At 42.9% G+C, this 21415-nt stretch overlaps 1 protein-coding gene across 4 annotated transcripts in view; it reads right to left on the reverse strand.

The window, feature by feature from the left end:
* Positions 1 to 8062: 8062 nt before the first annotated feature.
* Positions 8063 to 21415, reverse strand: part of SNX16 (sorting nexin 16) — a 41388-nt gene continuing 28035 nt past the window's right edge. For all 4 annotated transcript variants that reach the window (XM_077270736.1, XM_077270737.1, XM_077270738.1 and 1 more), the window contains exons 7-8: positions 15910 to 16026; positions 8063 to 10238 (exon numbers count right to left, since the gene is read on the reverse strand). In XM_077270736.1, the coding sequence (XP_077126851.1) occupies positions 10148 to 10238; positions 15910 to 16026 (208 nt within the window). In that variant the 3' untranslated portion in view covers positions 8063 to 10147. The remainder of the gene's footprint in view (positions 10239 to 15909; positions 16027 to 21415) is intronic.

Consider the following 21415-nt stretch of genomic DNA (forward strand, 5'->3'; position numbering starts at 1 on the left):
CAAAACAATGTGACATTTATTTCTGCAGATTGTACAGTACCAAAACAACATCATAAACATAAATCCCTAGCCTTGTCCAGGTGCTAACTAACCAATACAGAACCTGGCTACTCCTACAAGGCTGAGCTATGAGCTAGTCCGAAGCTGGTAAAAAAAAAACAGCCAACATCCATAGCAACTACTGATACTAGCTGCTTGGTGCATACAGCATATATAGTTTCTTCTCAGAGAAATTCTGGCTTATTCCTCTCTTTAGCTCCAACACAAATCCAATCTGGTCAGCTTCCCTCCAGCTTATAGACTTAGATCAGTGCTCCCCAACTCCGGTCCACAAGAGCCACCAACAGGTCATGTTTTCAGGATTTCCTTAGTATTGCACAGGTGATGAAATTATTGCCTGTGCAGGTGATGCAATTATCACCTGTGCAATACTGAGGAAATCCTGAAAACATGACCTGTTGGTGGCTCTTGAGGACCGGAGTTGGAGGACACGGACTTAGATGAACACCTTTGCCTTATTACACACATAGATAGCCAGGTCCACCTAATCAGAGCGACCAGAGCTAGGATTTAAGCCTAATAGTGATGAGCAAATATATTCTGCACTATTCGTTCATCGCACGAGTAGTACGCTATTAGTTACTCGGCGAGTAATTTGCTATTCGCCTCTGTATATTTGAGTGACCCGCTCAGCATGCTTGGCGCTTTATGTGCAGCCAATCACAGTAATGCCGGTGCAATCTTTGGTGTGGCATTACTGCGATTGGCTGTCCAAATACCGGGTATTTGTCGCGCTGTCATGTTTAATTATGCGTCCGTCATGATCTGCCGGCCGGCAGCTAGAGGAGTTAGGGCTAAATTTAGGGTTAGGGTTGGGGCTAAAGTTTTTAGGGTTAGGGTTGGGGCTAAAGTTAGGGTTAGGGTTGGGGCTAAAGTTAGGGCTAGTGTTGGGGCTAAAGTTAGGGCTAGGGTTGCGGCTAAAATTAGGGTTAGAGTTGGGATTAGGGTTTGGATTAGGCTTGGCATTAGGGTTAGGTTTGGAATTAGGGTTAAGGTTAGGATTAGGGTTAGGGGTGTATTGGGATTAGGGTTAGGTTTGAGGTTAGGGTTGAGATTAGGATTAGGGGTGTGTTGGATTTAGGGTTCTGATTAGGGTTATGGTTGTTTTGGGGTTAGGGTTGTGATTATCGTTAGGGTTGTGATTAGGATTATGGATCGGGTTGGGATTAAGTTTAGGGGTGTGTTGGGGTTAGGGTTGGAGTTAGAATTGGGGGGTTTCCACTGTTTAGGTACATCAAGGAGTCTCTAAACGCCACAACCAATTTTGCGCTCAAAAAGTCAAATGGTGCTCCCTCCCTTCTGAGCTCTGCCGTGTGCCCAAACAGTGGTTTACCCCCACATATGGGGCATCAGCGTACTCGGGATAAATTGGACAACAACTTTTGGGGTCCAATTTCTCCTGTTACCCTTGTGAAAATGATGCAGAGTTTTTTCCCACAGCGGAAACGCATCGCGGTAAAAAACGCAGTATGTTCATTATTTTTGCAGAATTCGGCAATTCCGCACCCAGACATTAAAAATCAGCTTGAAAAACGCATGGAAAACGTGGTAAAAACGCGTCTAAATCCGCATGCATTTTTCCTGCCAAGGGTATGCAGAATTGAAGCAGAAAATTCTGCTTCTATTCTGCAACGTGGGCACATAGCCCAACACTGTTATGCTTCCCTAAAACCATTGCCTCTAGGGGAGAATATTCAGTGGCACACAAAATGCCGAAAACTCTCGAATGCGGACCTCTCACCTTTTTCTCAATTTTTTTTTTTGAGGGCTTCTCATCACAGATGCAGAAATGGGGGCCTGGCTCAGCTATTGAAGGGATTCGGACAGGAAGCCCCCATATCATGTGCCGACACAGAGGGATGGAGAAGGTTGGAGAAGCCTGGCATTGAAATGACAGTATATGATTGGGCAGTATATGATGGTATATTAGGTTTATTAAATTTGCACTTCCAAATCTTTTGAACAATTTTTATCCGGCTTAAACACTTTTAAAAGGCACTTTCAGAAGACAAATATATATTAACAAAGACGGCACAATAGAAAGGTACACAAACGGTGTTACAGAAGAAATGTTATCATTTGCAGTAGTGCTAAAGATCTAGAAATGATAAATAAACCAATATTCCAAAGCAACATTTAATAAATTCTGATACTTTTATTAGGATTTTGGCACTTTATATAAAGCCCACCATACACATTAGATGGCCGTCAGACAAACATTGGTTCTGCCAATCATTCTGCCTGCAGCCATCTCACCAGACTCTCCCATACACAGGAGCGCTCACTCTGCCAAGTGCTCCTGTGCTCTCTATCAGGCCATGTTCACACCTTCAGTATTTGGTCAGTATTTTACCTCAGAATTTGTAAGCCTATACCAGGAGTGGGTGACAAATACAGAAGTGGTGATGTGTTCCTATTATACTTTTCCGCTGATTGTTCCTCTCCTGATTTTGGCTTATAAATACGGATGTAAAATACTGAACATGTAAATGTGGCCTAAGAGCTGCAGAGACATCTCCGACATCAGCGTATCTCCGGGAGAACACAGTGATCGGCAGCCTAATGCCATGATCACATGCTCAGTATTTTATATCAGTATGTGTAAGCCAAAACCAGGAGTGGAACAGTCAGAGGATAAGTATAATAGAAACACGTCACCACTTCTGTATTTATCACCCACTCCTGGTTTTGGCTTACAAATACTGAGGTAAAATACAGACCAAATACTGAAAGTCTGAACATGGCCTAGTAGGACATGCTGGATCCAAAACTTCCACAACAATCACCTGTCTGGGACTCTCATACACATCACACTTTTAGCCGAACCTGTGTATATCATTGTGTTCGGCTGATGTTAATGTATACACTACGGTGGATTTAGGCCGCATTCACACAGACTTAAATTATTGAATTTCTGCTGCATATTAGCACTTAATCCTTCAGTTTTCTGTGAGGAATCTGAGAAACAGAAAATTGCAAGATAATTTTGATGGACGATTTTTCCCCTCAGTGACAAAAAATCCACAAAGAATATTTTAAATTCCTGTGAATGGGATTGAGGAAACCTCATTTTGATGTTTAGGATGTAGATATGAAACAGATGTAGTTGCAGGATCTATGCCTACATTTCAGTTTTGGAATGATTCTCCTGCTCTTACATGACTGAAGCAATCATACAGCTCCTGGATATATAATCTTATGCCTTAGAGAAGGCAGGTAGGAGCCATCATTACTGTGCCCAGAGGTTATAGTTCATTCACAACTTGTACTTCTGGTCATACACCAAAGTGGAGCAACAGTCATGAAAAGTACCAAACCTTGGGGAAACTGAGTACAAATTGGGGTGGGAGAGAAATAAAAGGGAAAACTACTTTTTACAAGGATTCTAGTAAACTTTAGCAGGACTCACAGTGGCTACCACAAAAGAAGAAAAAAATACAAAAACATACTCTGACAAAAAAACAAACAAACAAACAAAAGAAAACAAGCCCCCTACCTCACATCACAACAATCAACAGTATAGACAAGAAACAGAGGCCATGATGATCTTATTGTCGCTACTCCAGGTGGTTTATCGGGGCCCTTATTAAAGAAAACAAAGTTCTGATATTTGAAGCAGAGAGGACAAGCCAAAAAACAAAAACTATTCTTGTAAGGTCTCCTTCATACATCCGTGCTTCCGGTACGTATGGCTTCTGTTTTTTTCATGGATACAATTACCCATTATAACCTATAATGCTGCACATGTCCGTGTTTTTACCGTGTGTCCATGCAAAACTCAGAGACATGTCCGTTTTTTCCAGCAGCATGGATGACAAGGGCCTGTACAAACCTATGGGTCCATGTAAAACACGTACAGCATTCCAACCGTGTGCCTTCCTTAATTAACATTGCAAAGTATAGGAGAAGCTTTGTAATTTATTGCTTTCTTTATCCATATTGGAAAAACACTGAAATTAAAGACGGACTGTACATGGATTGAAAACATTAATGACATCAGTACAGGCTTTTCACGCAAGTGTTTTATTTGGACGTGTGAAGGAGGAATAATGCACAGTTCGGGTACATTCCACTTGAGACCAATGCTCCCCCACATGAGACCGACGCTCCCCCAGATGAGACCGACGCTCCCCCAGATGAGACTGACGCTCCCCCAGATGAGACCAATGCGCCTCCACATCAGACAGACGCTCCTCCACATGAGACCAATGCGCCTCCCACGAGACCGACGCTCCCTCACGAGACCGACGCGCCTCCACATTAGACCGACGCGCCTCCACATTAGACCGACGCTCCCCCACATGAGACCAAAGCTCCTCCACATCATTTGGAAAAAAATCCACAGTGGAAAGTGCCATAAGCTGCAGATGCAATAGAGGCTTGTTAGCATAAAATGATTAATGAAACCAAGCACAGACAATCGTTTCCCCCTTGAAGTGACCAAAAAGTTCAGTCCAGCTTCCCTCCTACTTATTTTCTATCTACCTCAGTTTGTTGCTCACTTTTGGAAAGCCAGAGCTGTCAATATAGGAAGAACATGGTGGAGACAGATGGAAAACAAGTAGGTAGGAAGTTGCACTGAACTATTCCGCCTCATCAAGGGTGCAGCGGGGGCATGGGCTTCATTTGCTGTCATTTTGTGCAGACAAATTTTCTTTAAAATTGACATATTATGGATATTCACTGCCAAGTTCACGATTCGCAATACCGGGGATGAAGTATGCAGCGAATCTGCACCATTTTTGCAACTATGGTGATTTTTGATGTTAAGGAGAGATGACCACGGATCAGTCCTGTGCAGACGTACCCTTCGAGTTGTAGATTTTGTGTATAGTTCCTCCAACTCATACAAACCCTCTAAACTCTGTGATCCATCCGGATACGCTGCAGCTGATAAGCATATCTACCCGTTATGGGCCTGTTCTGAAATGACTGGAGAATGTGAATATAGATTTGTTTTGTCTCTTTGCAGCAGGTTCGTCATTCATACAATAGAATATTTTACATTTTTTTCAATATTTATCCATTTTATTTTTTTTAAAAATCTTTCCCAATCTGGTACAGTCAATAGCTATTAAAGGTATTTTCGTGGGGACGTACAGATGGCTATGAGGACTGCGGAGAGCAGCACTGAGACACTACTACTATACACCTGGTGGGAGAAACCCGCAGGGAGGTACAGTATGGACATTTTCGGTATATCTGAATGTGCAGAGTTTGGGAATTTTCCTACATCACAACTTTTTAATGAGTTTTCCTGCACTTTGCTGCCTTTTAATCTGCAGCTCTCCAGAGTATTAATTTATTACCGGGGGAATTGGGCACATATTCCATTCTACAGACACAGGAGCCTGTGCCGCCCTTGGCTAACAGCATAAAACAATTTCCCAGATAGTAATAAAATCAGAGCATTCAGATGTGAGCGGTGCGTCTGGGCCACATCGCTCCCAAATGATCTACTACCTTTTATTCTGACTCGTGGGATTTACAAGTTCCAGTCCTAATGCAATCCTATCCAATTTTACTCAAGAAAAACCAGTAGAGCCACATGCAATACACTTAGAGGAAAGGACAGAGCGACAGCGAGGTAATAACCATCATTTATAGGCGACGGCTCGCTATAGCTCTGTGGTACATGATCTAATTCTGCAAAATGTAAAATTCATCAAGATGTGATTCAATCTGTTAGGTTGGAGATGCTAACGGATAACACTTATTTATAACAGGTCATTTTTAGGTACAAGATTCGATTTTAACTCATTCTTTAAGATATTCCTCATAGCAGCTGATCCAGGCATAGATATACAGGTGCTTCTCAAAACTAGAATATCATAAAAAAGTTTATATTTCAGTTCTTCAATACAAAAAGTGAAACTCATACATTATATATAGTCATTACAAACAGAGTGATCTATTTCAAGTGTTTATTTCTGTTACTGTTGATGATTATGGCTTACAGCCAATGAAGCCCAAAAAGTTTCACTTTTTATGTTGAAGAGCTGAAATAAATTAACTTTTTGATGATATTCCAGTTTTGTGAGAAGCACCTGCAGCCACCACTAGAGGGCGGGAGGGAGCTGACTGTAGTGTATACAGTTTCTATATTATACTCCACAAGCTCCCTCTAGTGGTGACTGTTGGTAGCCAGCATGTAATATACCAAAGTATATACGTTTTAAGTAACCCTATATACTTGCAGGTTTGAAGCTCCGTGTCAGAAGAGCCAAGATCAGATTATGAAGATAAATTTTAAAAAGTGATAAATTAGAAAAGTTGATAAAGAGCTGCAGTTACTGCAATATCATTCTCTTTATAGCAGAAGTAATATTATACATCGCCGTGTATGGGTCCATCATAGAACAGGTTCCAGTTGTACTCTGCAAATACACTCCTGGCTTTACCTCCTCTGCTATATTCTGGTTTTTGTGCTCCTCAAAAAGTCCATCTTGGCTAATGGCCACCTTCTTATGAAAGATACGAGTCTCGGTCTATTAATTCAGTTCCACTGGTTGTAGAGGGTTTTTTTTTTTTTTTGCAATGACAGACTAGTTGGTTGACTTGTTCCATAATTTTGCACCTTCAGAGCACAGCAGCTACTGTTATAGGGGTTGCTTTTCCAGAAACGGCGCCCCCCTTGCCCATGGTCAGTGATTGATATTGCAGCCCAGCCTTATTTAAGTGAATGAAGTGAAGCACTAACACCAGATACGGCTTATTTACAGAGGTGGTGCTGTTTCTAAAGAAAGCACCATTATTTTATAATCTTGAGTGACCATTCCTTAAGACAGCCTTTGAGCAAAAACATTACAGTAAATATAGTAAAAATAAATATAAATATTAAAATAAGTACATTTAAATAACTATTTCTTTGCCTTCCTTTTTAGATTATATACTGTAATGTTTTTTGTTTTTTTTTCATGGCAGCTGTCTTAAAAAGTGGTGGTCCGAAGGCAGTCGCTCTGTTCCTATAATCTAAACTATTTTGTAATATACTTCCCTTAAAAATTCACTACCATTCCCTAACTACAATAACAGCTATTGTATTTTTTTCCTAGGGCATCCTGGGATACTCAAACAAAATGTCATCAGGGGGCAGAGGCTGAGGTCTTGCATAGCCGCTGCCTGAAAAGAGAGTCATCAGGGGCAGAGACTGCGATCTGCCACATCCCCTGCCTCAAACAAAGCGTCATCAAGGGGCACAGACAGTTCCTGCCTGAAACGAAGCATCATCAGGGGGCAGAGGCTGCGGTCTGCCACATCCCCTGTCTGAAACGAGGAGTCATCAGTGACATTCATTTCCGGGGCGGTGTGATCCCTGCTGTCTCCACCATGCGCAGTCTCCTCTGTGCGCGCTCTGTCGTCTGCTTAGATGAATCGGAATAAGCCGGGAACAGAGTGGGGTCTCTATACCCAGCAGTGAAGGACACCAGCGCTGCCCCAGCAAGTGACGTTACTGGTCTCTGCCGGGTATTCATCAGGGGGGACATCAGAGAGCTTCATTTCAGGGAGGGGGCAGCCTATTCTCCACCTGATGACGCCTTGTGTATCCCAGCATGCACTGGGGCTTTCAAACAATCATCATTACACAGAAAGTAGGGAATAAAAATACAATAACTGTCAGTGCAGTTAGGGGATGATAGGGGAATTTTAAAGCATATTTGAAAATGGCTTAGACTATAGGAGCAAATAGAGGAGTTAGGAGCAAAATGACTTTGCCTTCAGACCACCCCTTCAAGGAATATTAAAAACCATCATGTAAAACCATGATATCTGTATAGAAAATCTATACAGATCTACATTTATATATTACATTAGGTTTTGTCAGTCCCTGAAGTGAATAAGTGAAGACGGCAGCATAGAGGGGTGATGGGCAGTGCCAGGGAGGTGCATACACTTTGCTGACCTTATAAATTAATAGTCTGGCATGAATGTGCCAATAATTATGGGCAGCATAGAAGAAAATCCAGTTTTAAGCTAGACTTGATGTGAAGTAAAACCATCATTTCCAGTTACACAAAGCTTTTAATGAGTGATGAATGAATATAAAATGAAGGATGAATGGATAATGAAGCCCGAATCTGAAATGCAGCAATTATCCATTTACAATAATACTAACAATAATGATACTGGTACAATGTAATAACCTATAGAGATTCCACTGGCAAAGTAAAAGATGGGAAAAGATAATGCGATTTTTAAGGCTTTTGGTACAAACAAGTACAGATGACAGAGGCGGGAGAGGGGTCTTGGAGCCAGTCTTTTGGCCAGTTTTGGACAGGGAAAAGCACCCAGATTTTACTTACATACTGTCAAAAAGAAAAGCTGTAAAAATGGCCCCTAATAGCCTCTGTCCCGTGCTGTCATCTCTACTGGTTGTTATTATACACATGATAGGACGAAATACAAGAAAAATTATATAAAGAAATCTTTAAAGGATTTATCTAACTTAAAAAAAAAATACTTTAAAAACAGCTGCAAAATTGCAGAAGCTCAGGCGATTGTCCGGGTCCTTGTGTAAGTGACAGCTGCGGTCAGTCAGTGGCCGCAGTAATGATGGGAGCCACAGTGTCTAACACCTTGAGGCCACCGATTGCCTGAAGCGGTTATGGCCCTACCACTTATAACCAAACAGTGGAAACAGTTTCGGGACCTCACAGCTGTATCTGTAGGAGGAACAGCAAGAGGCGTGTAGTGGCGATGAGCGAACGTGCTGGGATAGCGTCTTATTCGAGAACGCTCGGGTGATCGAGTATTTTGGGCGTGCTTGTATATTATGTTCTTGTCCCTGCGGCTGCATGATTTGCGGCTGTTAGACAGCCTGAACACAGGTAACAAACAGGCAATCCCACATGTGTTCAGGCTGTCTAACAGCCGCAAATCATGCAGCCGCCCAGACAGGAACATAACATACGAGCACTATAAAATACTCGGATAAAACGTTATCCCAGCACGTTCGCTCATCACTAGCGAATAGTGTTTGTCATTTTCTAACATTTGCAGCAGTTTTAAAAAAATGTTTCAAAAGTTGGATATCCCTTTAAAGAATGTGCTGTCAATGTCTGATCGGTGAGGATTCGATGGCTAGGATCTCCTCGTCCAAGTTCTATAAGAAAGGGTCTATAACTAACACCAATGTGCGGCTTCTCTAAGGTTTTTTTCCATAACACCGCCGGATCCCCACCGGTCAGACATTGACGGCATCACCTATTCTGTATGGTAGTTAGAGCAGCGCGGGCATGATTACCTGGTTATATCACTCACACCATAAAAGACCAGCTAACTATGGTGCACACTGAACTAAATAGTGGGAGTCATGAGTTTAGGTTTGGCTGACAGAAACGTTTGATGAGATTACCTGTAAATATCCATATTCTGAGAGTGCAAAAAATTATTATTGTTTCTACAAATTTCGATCCCCTCCCCCTCGGTGTAAAATATATACGAGCAGTCACTTCCTCTCACTTCATAAATACATTACTTCTACATTTGGTTCACCTAGGCTTAGATTGCTTTGCTAAAATATTGGAGATGCCGAAAGATCAGTCCTTAAATAAAAGCAGGTGATATGCAGGGTAGTGATTGTGCCAACAACATGGTTGTGCGGAGACTCAGCTTATTCAGAGGACGGTGCACGTACGGTTTAGCCAAAGAGTCTGACGAGGAGTTGTCAGGCGTATTCTAATAACACAACCTGGACTCGGAGACTAGAGAGGCGTTTTCTTTCTGATAAAAAATAACTCTGTTGGCAACATCCACGGCACTGGACAATTATTCTTTGTGTACAAAAATACAGAGATAAAGTCTTGGCAGAGCAGAACTTGTCCTTGTGGCACTGGTGAGAATAGTGACAAATTCTACAAAAGTGCTTGAAACAGAGCCACAATCAGACAGATACAGCTAGGCCATTACCGGTATATTAATAGTGTGCGCTGATAGGCGGGTGGTCCGAGGAGCCTCAGCGCTCAGCCACAAGCCCTCGAGACGTCTCCATCAGGCTGGGCGGGAAGCAGCAAGGATGGCACATTCTTATCTATACCTTCTTAGTGTAAACTACTGGTGTGGCCCTGTAAGGGGAGCCACAGGCACGTTAGACTTCTTCATCAGGATCTGCCACCTCCGCCACTTCTATTTCAGGCAGGGACTCGTTCCAGCAGTTCTCGTGGCTCTCTCTAAAAGAACTGGAAAGCAGAGTGGTAGAAAAAGTCATGGGTGACAAACACAACACTAGGGAACGGGTGAACACACACACAGCTTTCAAAAATTCATCACAATAAGGGGGAATTTCATTTCTTTTAAAAAATGGATTTTAATTTAACAGTAACGCACAGCCTAGTAAGTAACACATCGCTGGAATCAGGGTCTCAGCTACTATACAATGCTGCTCTCAGCAAAATCCTGCTGACATTCTCTTTAAAACCACCAGCGCCTCATACTAGAAATGGCACTGGCAGTGCTTTACTGTCTCCAGTGGTCCCATTAAGACGAATGTAGCAGATGTGCATAAGATTGACCACCGCTCCATTCACACAGGCTTCTCAGGAGCAATGGCTCCGTTCACACAGGCTTCTCAGGAGCAATGGCTCTGTTCACACAGGTTTCTCAGGATTGGTGGTCTGTCCCCGGCAATCAGGGAGTTTTATCCAATCTTGTGGATGGAGAACTTCCAAACTTGAGAAAAATCTTTTAATGAGAATCTGTCACAAGGTTTTTACTACTCTGTCTGAGAGACGCATAATGTAGGGGCAGAGACTAGGTCCCAGTGATGTATCACTTACTGGGCTGCTTGCTGTCATTTTGATAAAATCACTATTTCTCAGCTACAGGTCTATCAGTTCTCTGAATGCTGAGCCCTGTATAACCCCGCCACACCACTGATTGTAAGCAGCCCATGTCCAGTGTACACACAAGAGATGCTAATCAGTGGTGGGGCTTATGAATAAGGAAAATTACATGGCATGAGGTTTTACTAGTCCTCTACTGATAATCTCCTGCTGATAAAACTGATTTTTTTCTAACAAAACTAATCCCAGGAACCATGGAATTAGTCTGCTGCCACCAACAATAAAAAAAATTGTCTCCTCCCCAGGAGACTATACCTCATCTGCTAGCACCAGTCCTCCTCAGTTAGTGAGAAAGCGGTAGGAGAAGCCGAAAGAACTAAAGCATAGCCACCCTAAGAGAAAAGCCAACGTGCATGCACAGCCAACCAGGCAACTAAGGGTGGGTGCTGTGTCAACCAAAGAAGAATAAGAGAAATTAATTTTATGGCAAGTACCAAAAAGAGTAAATTACTTACAGATAATGGAATTTTCCAGAGCTCATGACAGCACCACCTGAGAAGGGAATCCACCCATCAAGGACAGGAAACCTACAGAATAAAAGGGTGAAACCTCCCCCTTCCCGCAACAGTTGGGTTACAGAGCATTGAGAGGACCTCCATTAACAATTGAAGAAGTGGTCCATGTGAGGGACGAGGGAGACTCCATTTTGGATTTATTAATTCAGGCCCGATAGATTATTCAGAGATCTCCCTTCCCACCTCTGAAGTGGCCCCCCACCTTTGGGAGAAGTACACAAATCTCCAAAAGAGCAGAACCTCACCATTTGGCCAGAGAATTAGAGGCCACGTGTTAATGAATGCAGGGAGGAGCAGAGCTAGGACCCCATGCTGTCTTTTGTGCAAGGCAAAGGGGAAGTGTAAACACTTAGACACCGACACCTAGAGATGAATTATGAGAGTACCGTGCATCTCAGGGTTATGTCCAATATACCACCAGAACCCTGGGAGCCCTCTGCACGCACCCCTACGTCTCATATTTCTCTAGCTGTTCCAGATACCGAGTTATCGAGACTGGCTCTCCAGAACCACTTAACCAACCCAAATTTGGACTCTCCGTATCGGTCCAGCCCCAACGAACCTGTTGAGATGTCAGCTGTCCCGTTTGGACCTCCCACTAGGAAGCTATGACCCATCCAAGATATTGGAAATTATTTCAGCTAGGAGGTCAAGGGATGATAATTCAGTCCAACCCAGAGGGGCGGTGGCAAATATGGGAGGGGGCGAGCTAGTGGTTAAAAGCTAGCTACACACCTTTAGCCTTTATCATTGTTCTGCCATAGAAGCCACGTCACGTCGCAGAGCTTCCCTCCATCCACACGTGATAAGAAACGGTAACGTGACACATACAGCTAACTGCAATCCCAACCTGTACCCTACTTTTATCTGTACTTCTGGCTGTAATATCTGTATATTACTCTGTATATATTTGTAGTATCTAGTGCGCCTTTCAGCAATTAAAATATCAACTAATTTTGGGCTGGTCTTTTATCTCGAAACCCAATTTCCCACATCCGTGAGTCCAGCTAGTACTTATACGCTACCTGGGGTAAGTTTCAGACCCGATATAAGTTTGTTAACAGACCAGGCTTGTATCCAACGAGGAACTGGTGGCAGCATACCGCTCTGGTGTTATTGGGGGGATCCAACATGAGAGCCATGGTCTTTTGGGCCAGAATAGTGCGATTAAAATTACCCTTGAGTTGAGTTATTTTGTCTTCAGACTCCACTCTCCTTGCGTCAACCGACTGCGGCTCAAGAAGTCTGCCTTGCTGTTCCGTTTCCCTCATATGTAACGCTGTCAATGAAGAGATGGTTTTCCGCTATCTGAAAGACCTGCTCCGTTACCGTAATCAGCAAATCGGATCGAGTTCCTCCATGATGATTGATGTATGCCACTGTTACTCTGCTGCCTGATACAAGCCAACATGTTCATATTCTATCAATGGGGAGATTCTCCACCGCATATTTCACTACCCTTAGCTCTTTTAGACTGCAGGACTCTATTTTCTTCTCTTATCCAACTACCTTGGACCATTCCATCCTTTGAATGCGCTCCCCAACCTCTTGGACTTGCATTCGTGGTCATAATACTTTGAATAAGGTTTTTCCAACGTATTCCCTTTGATAAAATTTCTGTATTTAACCACCAATGGAGTGACTTGACTGTGACAGAGGAAAGGGTTACTCTTCCTTCTTCCTTTCAGAGCCTTTTTGCTTTTTAAAATGTCTCGTTGTAGTTCTCTGATGTGCAACTGAGGCCACAGGACCACTGGTCAGAGACCCCAGTAAAGACATGGCCCTCTTGAATGTCATGGTTGGATTCTTTATTGACTTTAGCACCTGATCTTGCACCTTTTCTATCTCTTGCCTTGGAAAGAGACAGTTTTCGTTCATCGAGTCTGACAGATGCACTAAAAATATTTGGACTCAAGGAAACCAAATGTAGACTTTTTCAGGTTCAGAAGCCAACCCAGATGCGTTAACGTTGTTCTGACACATTCTAATTGAGTACTGCAGTGATGACAGTCTTGCCTATGATCAAGAAATCGTCTAAGTATGGAATTAGAAGAATGTTGTGTTCCCATAGATGAGCTGTCATTTCCACTATCACTTTCGTAAAAATTTATGAAGCCATTGATAAACCAAAAAGGGAAGGGCCTTCAACTGGAAATACCTGATCCTCCCATTTATCGCTAGAGCCACTCTTAGGAACTTCTGATCTTCTATGTGGATTGTTATTTGATAATATGCATCCTTTAGGTCTAGAACGATCGTATAAACAGCCCGGATACAGTAGCTTAATGGTGGATTTTGTAAACTTCATCTTTAGGAGGATATGTTTTTAGGAACCTGTATAGCTTTTTAAGGTTGATGATAGCCCGGAAGGAGCCATCATTAAAGATAAAAAAAACAAACAAAACATATAATAGAACCCCTCGCCCTCTTCTACTGCACCCTCTATAAGGACTTTTTTTTTTTTTTTACCAGTACCTGGACTTTTGTTTCCAGGGCTAACTGTTCCCCCCCCAGACCTCAGTGAGTCTGTTCCCACAAAGGCCTGTGGGGGAAAACAGTCAAAACATTAGTCTTTGACCCAATTATCAATCTGAGAAACCAGCCACTCAATGAGATTCTCACCCAGGCAGGAGGAGGAAGAGGGAAAGCCCCACCAACTCGGGGAATGGCATCACCGGGAAGACTTCTTATTCTCTCTGGACCCCTGAACAAGAATCCTCTGTCTTTCCTTAGACGGTCCTCCCCTTTCACTTGATCTCTCTAAAGGTTTTCTATAACCATATCTACTACTTTGAAAGGACCTCCTGTATGAAGGGATGGACCAATTAGGGAGTCATTTTTTACTATCCCCAGCTTTGTCCAGGATGTCATCAAACGCAGGCCCAAACAGATACTCTCATCACGGAATGGAACATAGTCTGGATTTTGATTGCATATCATCATGCCAGCCTTTAAGCCCCATGGCTCTTCGAGCTGCATTTGAGAGAACTGCCGATCTCGCCACCAATCTCACAGAATTTGCTGATGCATCTGCCAGGAATGCCACTGCTCCCTGCATTAATGGGATATCAGCCAAGATGTCCTCCCTTGTTATTCCTTCGCTGACTTTCCAATTGACCAAGCCAGACCATCATGGATCTGGCTGTAGACGTCGCAGCTTTAGCAGGTTTTAGCGCTCCTGCTGAGGATTCCCAGCTATTTTTTTAGGTAGCTATCTTTCTTTTTGTCTTAGGGATCTGTAAGTAGCCCCATATCTTCAAAACAGCAAGGAGGATTTTTTTTGATGATTTAGCCACTGCTCCATCTATTTTTGGTGCTTTGTCCCATAGGGTTGTCTCCTGCTCCTTCTTTAATGAAGAGGGCAGTGAACCCTTCCTTTCAGGTCTCTTCCCCTTGTAATAAAGGCCAGTATTTTTTAATTTAATAGCAGGAACAATGCGGTGGCCAGCAGACATGCTGCCTCTGCTGGCACTCCAGACAAGACCACAATGGGCCCGCTGTGGCGCTTCCAGGCCCCGCACGCCTCAAGCCCTCCTAGGCGATTGGTCCGGACCTGTGTAGGAGTCTTCTCTTTATTCTGCACTGGACACTCTTGTGTATAGGTTCCCCTTCAAAGGCAGGAAACTAACTGGTGCAGGGGAGAGGTTCCGATATTATATTCTTTAGGTTTATGGTCCTTGATGGGCAGATCCTCTCTCTCAGGTGATGCTCTTATGGGTGTTAAGAAAATCTTCATTTCTTAGTCACGTCATTGGGAGACACAGGAACCATGGGATGTCCTAAAGCTGTCCCTGGGGTGGGAAAACTAATACCAGTGAGGCAAAAAGAAGTATGACAACCCTAAAGCTACTGCCCAAGCAACTGCTGTTCGTAGTACCCTTCTGCTAAGGCTTGCATTCCTAGATATAGTACAAAGCTAAAAGCTCCCCAAAGATATGGACAAAAGACTAAGTAGCAGCCCTATGGAATAGAAGAAGAACAGACACCAGGAGATGCAAGACCCAGGAGGCTTCCAGAAAGATAACAAGGTTAGCTCCTAACAACCTACCAAGGGTAAGACTGAGGAGGCCTGGCGCTAGTAGCCAAGGTATAGTCTGCTAGGGAAGAGCTAACTTTTTTGTTAAGGCGTATTAATACTGTCAGCCTCCAGGTGTGCCATCTGAATTTAACATTGAAAAATATAGGAGAAGCTTTGTAACTTATTCATATATCCATCTGTGAAAAACACTGATGACTGAAGGTAAAAACTGACACATTGACCATACACTGATGACACACTGATCCAAAATACTGATGACACCGGTACCATTTATTTATAAAAATATATATATATATATAAAGAAAAAAAAGCACTGACATGTGAATAAGGCCTTACATGAGCCGATAAATGTTCTCATTAACAATAGATTTTTGGCCTGTTTAGGGGCTTGTTTTCTACAAGAACTCTCAGAAACTAAACCAATGAATCACTAAATAAGCATCTAAACTCTTACCCATTGTCTGCAGAAGCCGCCTGATCCGCTTCTATGGCAGAGGACTCCACCTCTCCGCTGCACTCGCTCTCTTCTCCAGACGGTCTACGCGTCTTCCCATTTTCTGCGCTCATCTCCCTAAGAGGATTTTTTTACAAATACAAATTATATGAACATTTTCAGAATAAACCAAGCAAGGCAACAAAACTGTCTATAAAATTATTACAAGACTGCATAAAACAGGAATTCCCAATGTAATTCTATTAACTAAACAACATTTGGAGAAAAGCAAAAAAAACTATAGGAAATCTCTTAGGATCTTGTGTCTAAATCATAATGTGATAAATCAGTCATTTCTATCACGCAGGATGTGACAAACACTTTGGTACAATCTATAGAACGCTATTAGCTAATGGGGATGTCGAGGAGAACCTGAAACTCAAATACTGATGGACTTGTATACAGTCTACATGAATGTGTTCGCCCAATTACGTGCACATTCATTTCTATAATATATATTAATGGTTGAATTTTCATCTTCGTATAACTCCAACTTCCATGCATAGAGCCAAAATGATAAAACCGCCACCTCTAGAACCTACTGAGAATGGTTTTATTATTGCTATTGCTTTCCCTGCATAAACAGCCACAAGTCAGCTCCCTGTAGTAGGTAGATATAATAAAAGGGTGAGTCCCATCATAAAAAAAGTGATCATATATCCACTGTATAGATTGGTGCTAGCTCCGTTGATCATCAGATTGACTTTTTTCCCTCATTCTACCCTAGCCACAAGACAGATGTCAGACAAGCGGAGTGGCAGGCGGGCGTGGGCCTTGCCCCCTCAATCACTGTGTGTGGGAGTAACACTGTTAGTGGAGTGCAGCATTTCTCTGCATTTGTCAGTGCTATAGAATGTAGCGCCAGGACGCATGTGTGACAAGCGGCTCCGATCAATGCCACCTGTCTTGCGGCAGGGAGATCTCCAGTGCGAAGACTTAAAATGAAGCAGGAGGGCACAGCTTCTCTATTCAACTCCTCCTCGTAGGAGTCGTGTGGTCGGGGGAGAATGGGACGAGAGTCAGATTGGTGTTGGTTCCACATATTCAGGGAATAGATGATCATTTTTGCACACTCCAAGCTCAAATTGCTATAAAAATACAGTCATGGTCGAAATTGTTGGCACCCTTGAAATTGTCCTAGAAAATTATAGTAAATATACATGTTTTATTATTCATGTTTATTTCCTCTGTGTGTATTGGAACAACACAAAAAAAACAGACAAAAAAAAGCAGATTCGAAAAAGCTACACAAAAAAAAACAAAAATGGGCCAAACAAAATTGTTGCCACTTTTGAAAAATTGTGGGTAAACTACTTTTTTCAAGCATGTGATGCTCGTTCAAACTAACCTGTGGCAAGTAACAGGTGTAAGCAATATGAAACGCACACCTGAAACCAGATAAAAAGGGAAGAAGACTCAATCTTTGCATTGTGTGTCTGTGTGTGCGCCACACTAAGCACAGAGAACAGAAACAGAAGAAGAACTGTCTGAGGACTTGAGAATCAAAATTATTGAAAAATATGAACAATTTCCAGGTTACAAGCCCATCTCCAGAGATCTTGATGTTCTTTTGTCCATGGCGTGCAACATAATCAAAACGTTTACAACCCATGGCACTGTAGCCAATCTCCCTAGACGTGGATGGCAGAGAAAAAAATTGATGAAAGGTTGCAACGAATCCTGCAGGCTCAGGGTGCATCAGTATTAAATGAAACGCCATGGCAGGAGAATCAGGGGAGGCCCACTGCTGACACAGACATAAAAATGCTACATTACAGTTTGCCAAAATGTACCTGAGCAAGCCAAAATACTTCTTGGAATTGTGAACAGATGAGAACAAAGATAGGGCATTGGGTAAAACAAATTCTACTATTTACCGAAAAAGGAATGAGGCCTACAAAGAAAAGAACACAATACTTACAGTCAAGTATGGTGGAGGTTCACAGATGTTTTGGGGTTGTTTTGCTGCCTCTGGCACTGGGCGCCTTGACCATGTCCAAGGCATCATGAAATGTAAAAGAATTTTATGTTGCAATGTAATACCTAGTCTCAGAAAGGTGGGTTTGCCTCCTAGGACATGGGTCTTCCAGAATGACAGTGACCTCAAACCCAGAAATGAATGGAAAAGCGCTGGAGAGTTCTGAAGTGGCCAGCAATGAGTCCGGATCTAAATCACATTGAACATTATGGGGAGATCTTAAAATTGCTGTTGGGAGAATGCACCCTTCAAATATCATGGACCTGGAATAGTTCGCAAAAGAAGAGTAGCCCAAAATTTCAGTTGAGAAGTGTAAGCAGCTTGTTGATTATAGGAAGCGATTGATTGAAGTTATTTATTCCCACGGGTGTGCAACCAAATATTAGGTTGAGAGTGCCAACACTTTTGTCTGGCTTATTTTTAGAATGGTGTGAGAAATGATGTTCAATTTGCCATTTTGTTGCTCTCTTTTTTGTGTTGTTCCAATACATACAATGGAAATAAACATGTGCATAACAAAACATGTGCAATTGCAATAATTCTCTTGAACAATTTCAAGGGTGCCAACACTTTCGGCCATGACTGTATACGCTACAAAATCTGCTAAGTATAGCTCAGCCAGATATTTTGGACTATCCTCATTTGAAAGACTTGTCGTGAAGGGGTTCATTAATTTTGAGACTGCTGAAGTTAGTTAACGTGGCATTTTGTATTAAGTTTGGAAAAAAAACACTAGTCATTAATTGTGTTGATCTTTTTAGATTGTGTTTTATTGAAAAACAGCAGAAAGTTGTCAAATTTTGCTATTAAATCGAATTTCAATGGAGGTTGGATAATTTTGGTGACACTTATACTTAGGTTTAAAAAAAAAAAAAAAAAGACAAAAGTCCATCAAGTTCAACTGATTTCATTAAATTAAAATATATTAATCCCTTTCTGACATGGCCAATTTCTTTTTTTGTTGCTCTCATTTTTTCCGTTTCTTTCTTCCAACAGTCATAAGTAATGCATTTTGCGGACTATAAGTCACTGTCCCGCCCACCAGCTATAGCTGATCCATGGCTTCCTGTCCATGCTTAATCCATATGAAGACTGAGACAGTGACGCCAGCGCTGATTGGGCGCTGGGCCCCACATGTCACAACATCGCACCGCAGGGGAGTATAGGGTTTTTTTTATTTTATAGGGGCCAAACATTTAGTTCAAGAATGGGTTGTCCTATTAGTGGACAACTGCTTTAATGGTGCTCCCCGATGACAGAAACAATGGTGTTCAATAGACCCTCGGCTGTCATAGCAACTCATTGGCTCCCGGCGGTCAAGTAGCGGGACATCCAACGAGTGCATAGAATGATGAACCCCCCATTCCAGGATGCTGTTAATACTGCTGTCAGAGGTTGATAGTGGAAGTTAAGAGGTTAAAAGTTGACTCTTACAAAATTGAAGGGGTATTCCCATCTCTAGGATCCTATCCCATCATGTAGTAGGTGTAATAATATTATTTTCAAATACATCCAATTATAAATGTAGTATAGTTCTGATTTGTCATGTCGCTTACCCCATGTTCAGGGCACTGCAAAAGCTTAGGTATCCATGGTTACGACCACTCTTAGTGACAGGTAGTGGTCGTAACCATAGACATCTAAGCTACTGCATTGCCATGCATGGGGAAAGAGATATAGCGAATCCCAAGAACTATACTACATTTCTAATTGGAAGCATTTGCTAACATTATTACACCTACTACATATTGGGATAGGATCTTGGAGATGGGAAAACTCCATTAAGCATTAAATGCAACTTGTATAAAATGGGCCTGTGTATGGCACGGACATAATGGATCCACCAAAGCAAGAGCAGCAGTGGCTTTTCAAGTCTAGATAGGGTGGGTCTCCCATTTCATCCATGAGTCATAAAATGTAATCAGGGGTGGGCAGTAGCTTAGCTACCGAAGGGGGGCAGAGGGGGCGGGGGCAGAGGGCCCCGCGCTCTGAAGTAGCCCACCAGGAGCTACGCTATGTAACTGTATTGGCGTGCACAGAGCGCAGATACAGTTACATTCTGCTGCAGAGTAGGGAGAATCGATCTCCCTGCACTGCCGCCCGGCCGCTATGGGGCCCCTGAGGAGGTGGTGGGGGGCCTGATGCCAGCAGTGGGCCACCCGCCTGTCATCGCAGGGTCAGCTGTATCGGCTGGATGGATACTATACAGGCCTATGGGGAGTGCATTACACTATACAGGCCTATGGGGAGTGCATTGTACTATACAGGCCTATGGGGAGTGCATTATACTATCCAGGCCTATGGAGGGTGTATTATACTATCCAGGCCTATGGGGGGTGTATTATACTATCCAGGCCTATGGGGGGTGCATTATACTATCCAGGCCTATGGGGGGTGCATTATACTATCCAGGCCTATGGGGGGTGCATTATACTATACAGGCCTATGGGGAGTGCATTATACTATACAGGCCTATGGGGAGTACATTAAACTATACAGGCCTACGGGGAATGTATTATACTATATTGAGGACTATCTGGCACATTATACTATATGGAGGCTATATAGGGGGCCATCATACAGTGTGGAGATTACAGTGCAGGGGCCATCACACAGTGTTGGGGCCATCAGTTTGGGGGCTACTAACGGGTCAGTATACTGTGTGGGAGTACATTACAGTGAGGAGGCATCATGTTATGTATAAGAGAGCATCATACTGTGTATAGGGGAGCTGTACAGGGGGGAGACTCAGGATATTATTCAATGTTAAGTGGGCACTTATTGAAGGGGAACTCAGGTTAGTGTGACTATCAAAGGGGCAGACAGGGCACTAGTACTTTCTAGGGAGCAAAATGTGGGCACTGTTTTCTAGGACACTTGCGCCTGGCATTACTATATTATAGAGGGGTGCTTTAGAATTTAGAGGGCACAGAACCACACAGCAGGTGCAGTTATAGGGACACATACGGCAGCAGCATTAGGATACCAGTAGGATGAGGAGTTTGTGCAGGTTGGGAATAGATGGTAATGGCTGAAAATATGAGAAGTGAAATGTGTCTGTCGTATTCTCTGCAGACGAGTCCTGGGTGGAAGAAGTTGTGTCGGTCTGGGCCAGAAAAGTGGACGATTCCATCAGAAAGAACGCCAGCTGTACGTCACCATCTGTAATTGTACTTTGATCTGTTATTATGTTCTGCAGGACTGGTATCTACCACTGACCATATGGCGGTAATATCCATGTTGCTCTTTATATAGAGATTATCTTCTGTAACAGCGCAGTCATCTGCTGAGATTCTTCACTATTAGGGTGCGTCACCCAGTTGTAATCAAGGTTACCTGGTTAGGGGCCCACTCAGAAGCTTGGCCCCCCCCCCCCCCCGAACCAAAACCATCCCCTCTGGGGATGGGGAATCATGTTTCTGTCAAGGGCTATTTGGATATTTATACCATCCTTCGGGGGGCCGCACAAACTCGCCCAGAAAGTACATC

Source organism: Ranitomeya variabilis, chromosome 6, assembly GCF_051348905.1.
Source record: "Ranitomeya variabilis isolate aRanVar5 chromosome 6, aRanVar5.hap1, whole genome shotgun sequence".
In the NCBI taxonomy this organism is placed as follows: Eukaryota; Metazoa; Chordata; class Amphibia; order Anura; family Dendrobatidae; genus Ranitomeya; species Ranitomeya variabilis.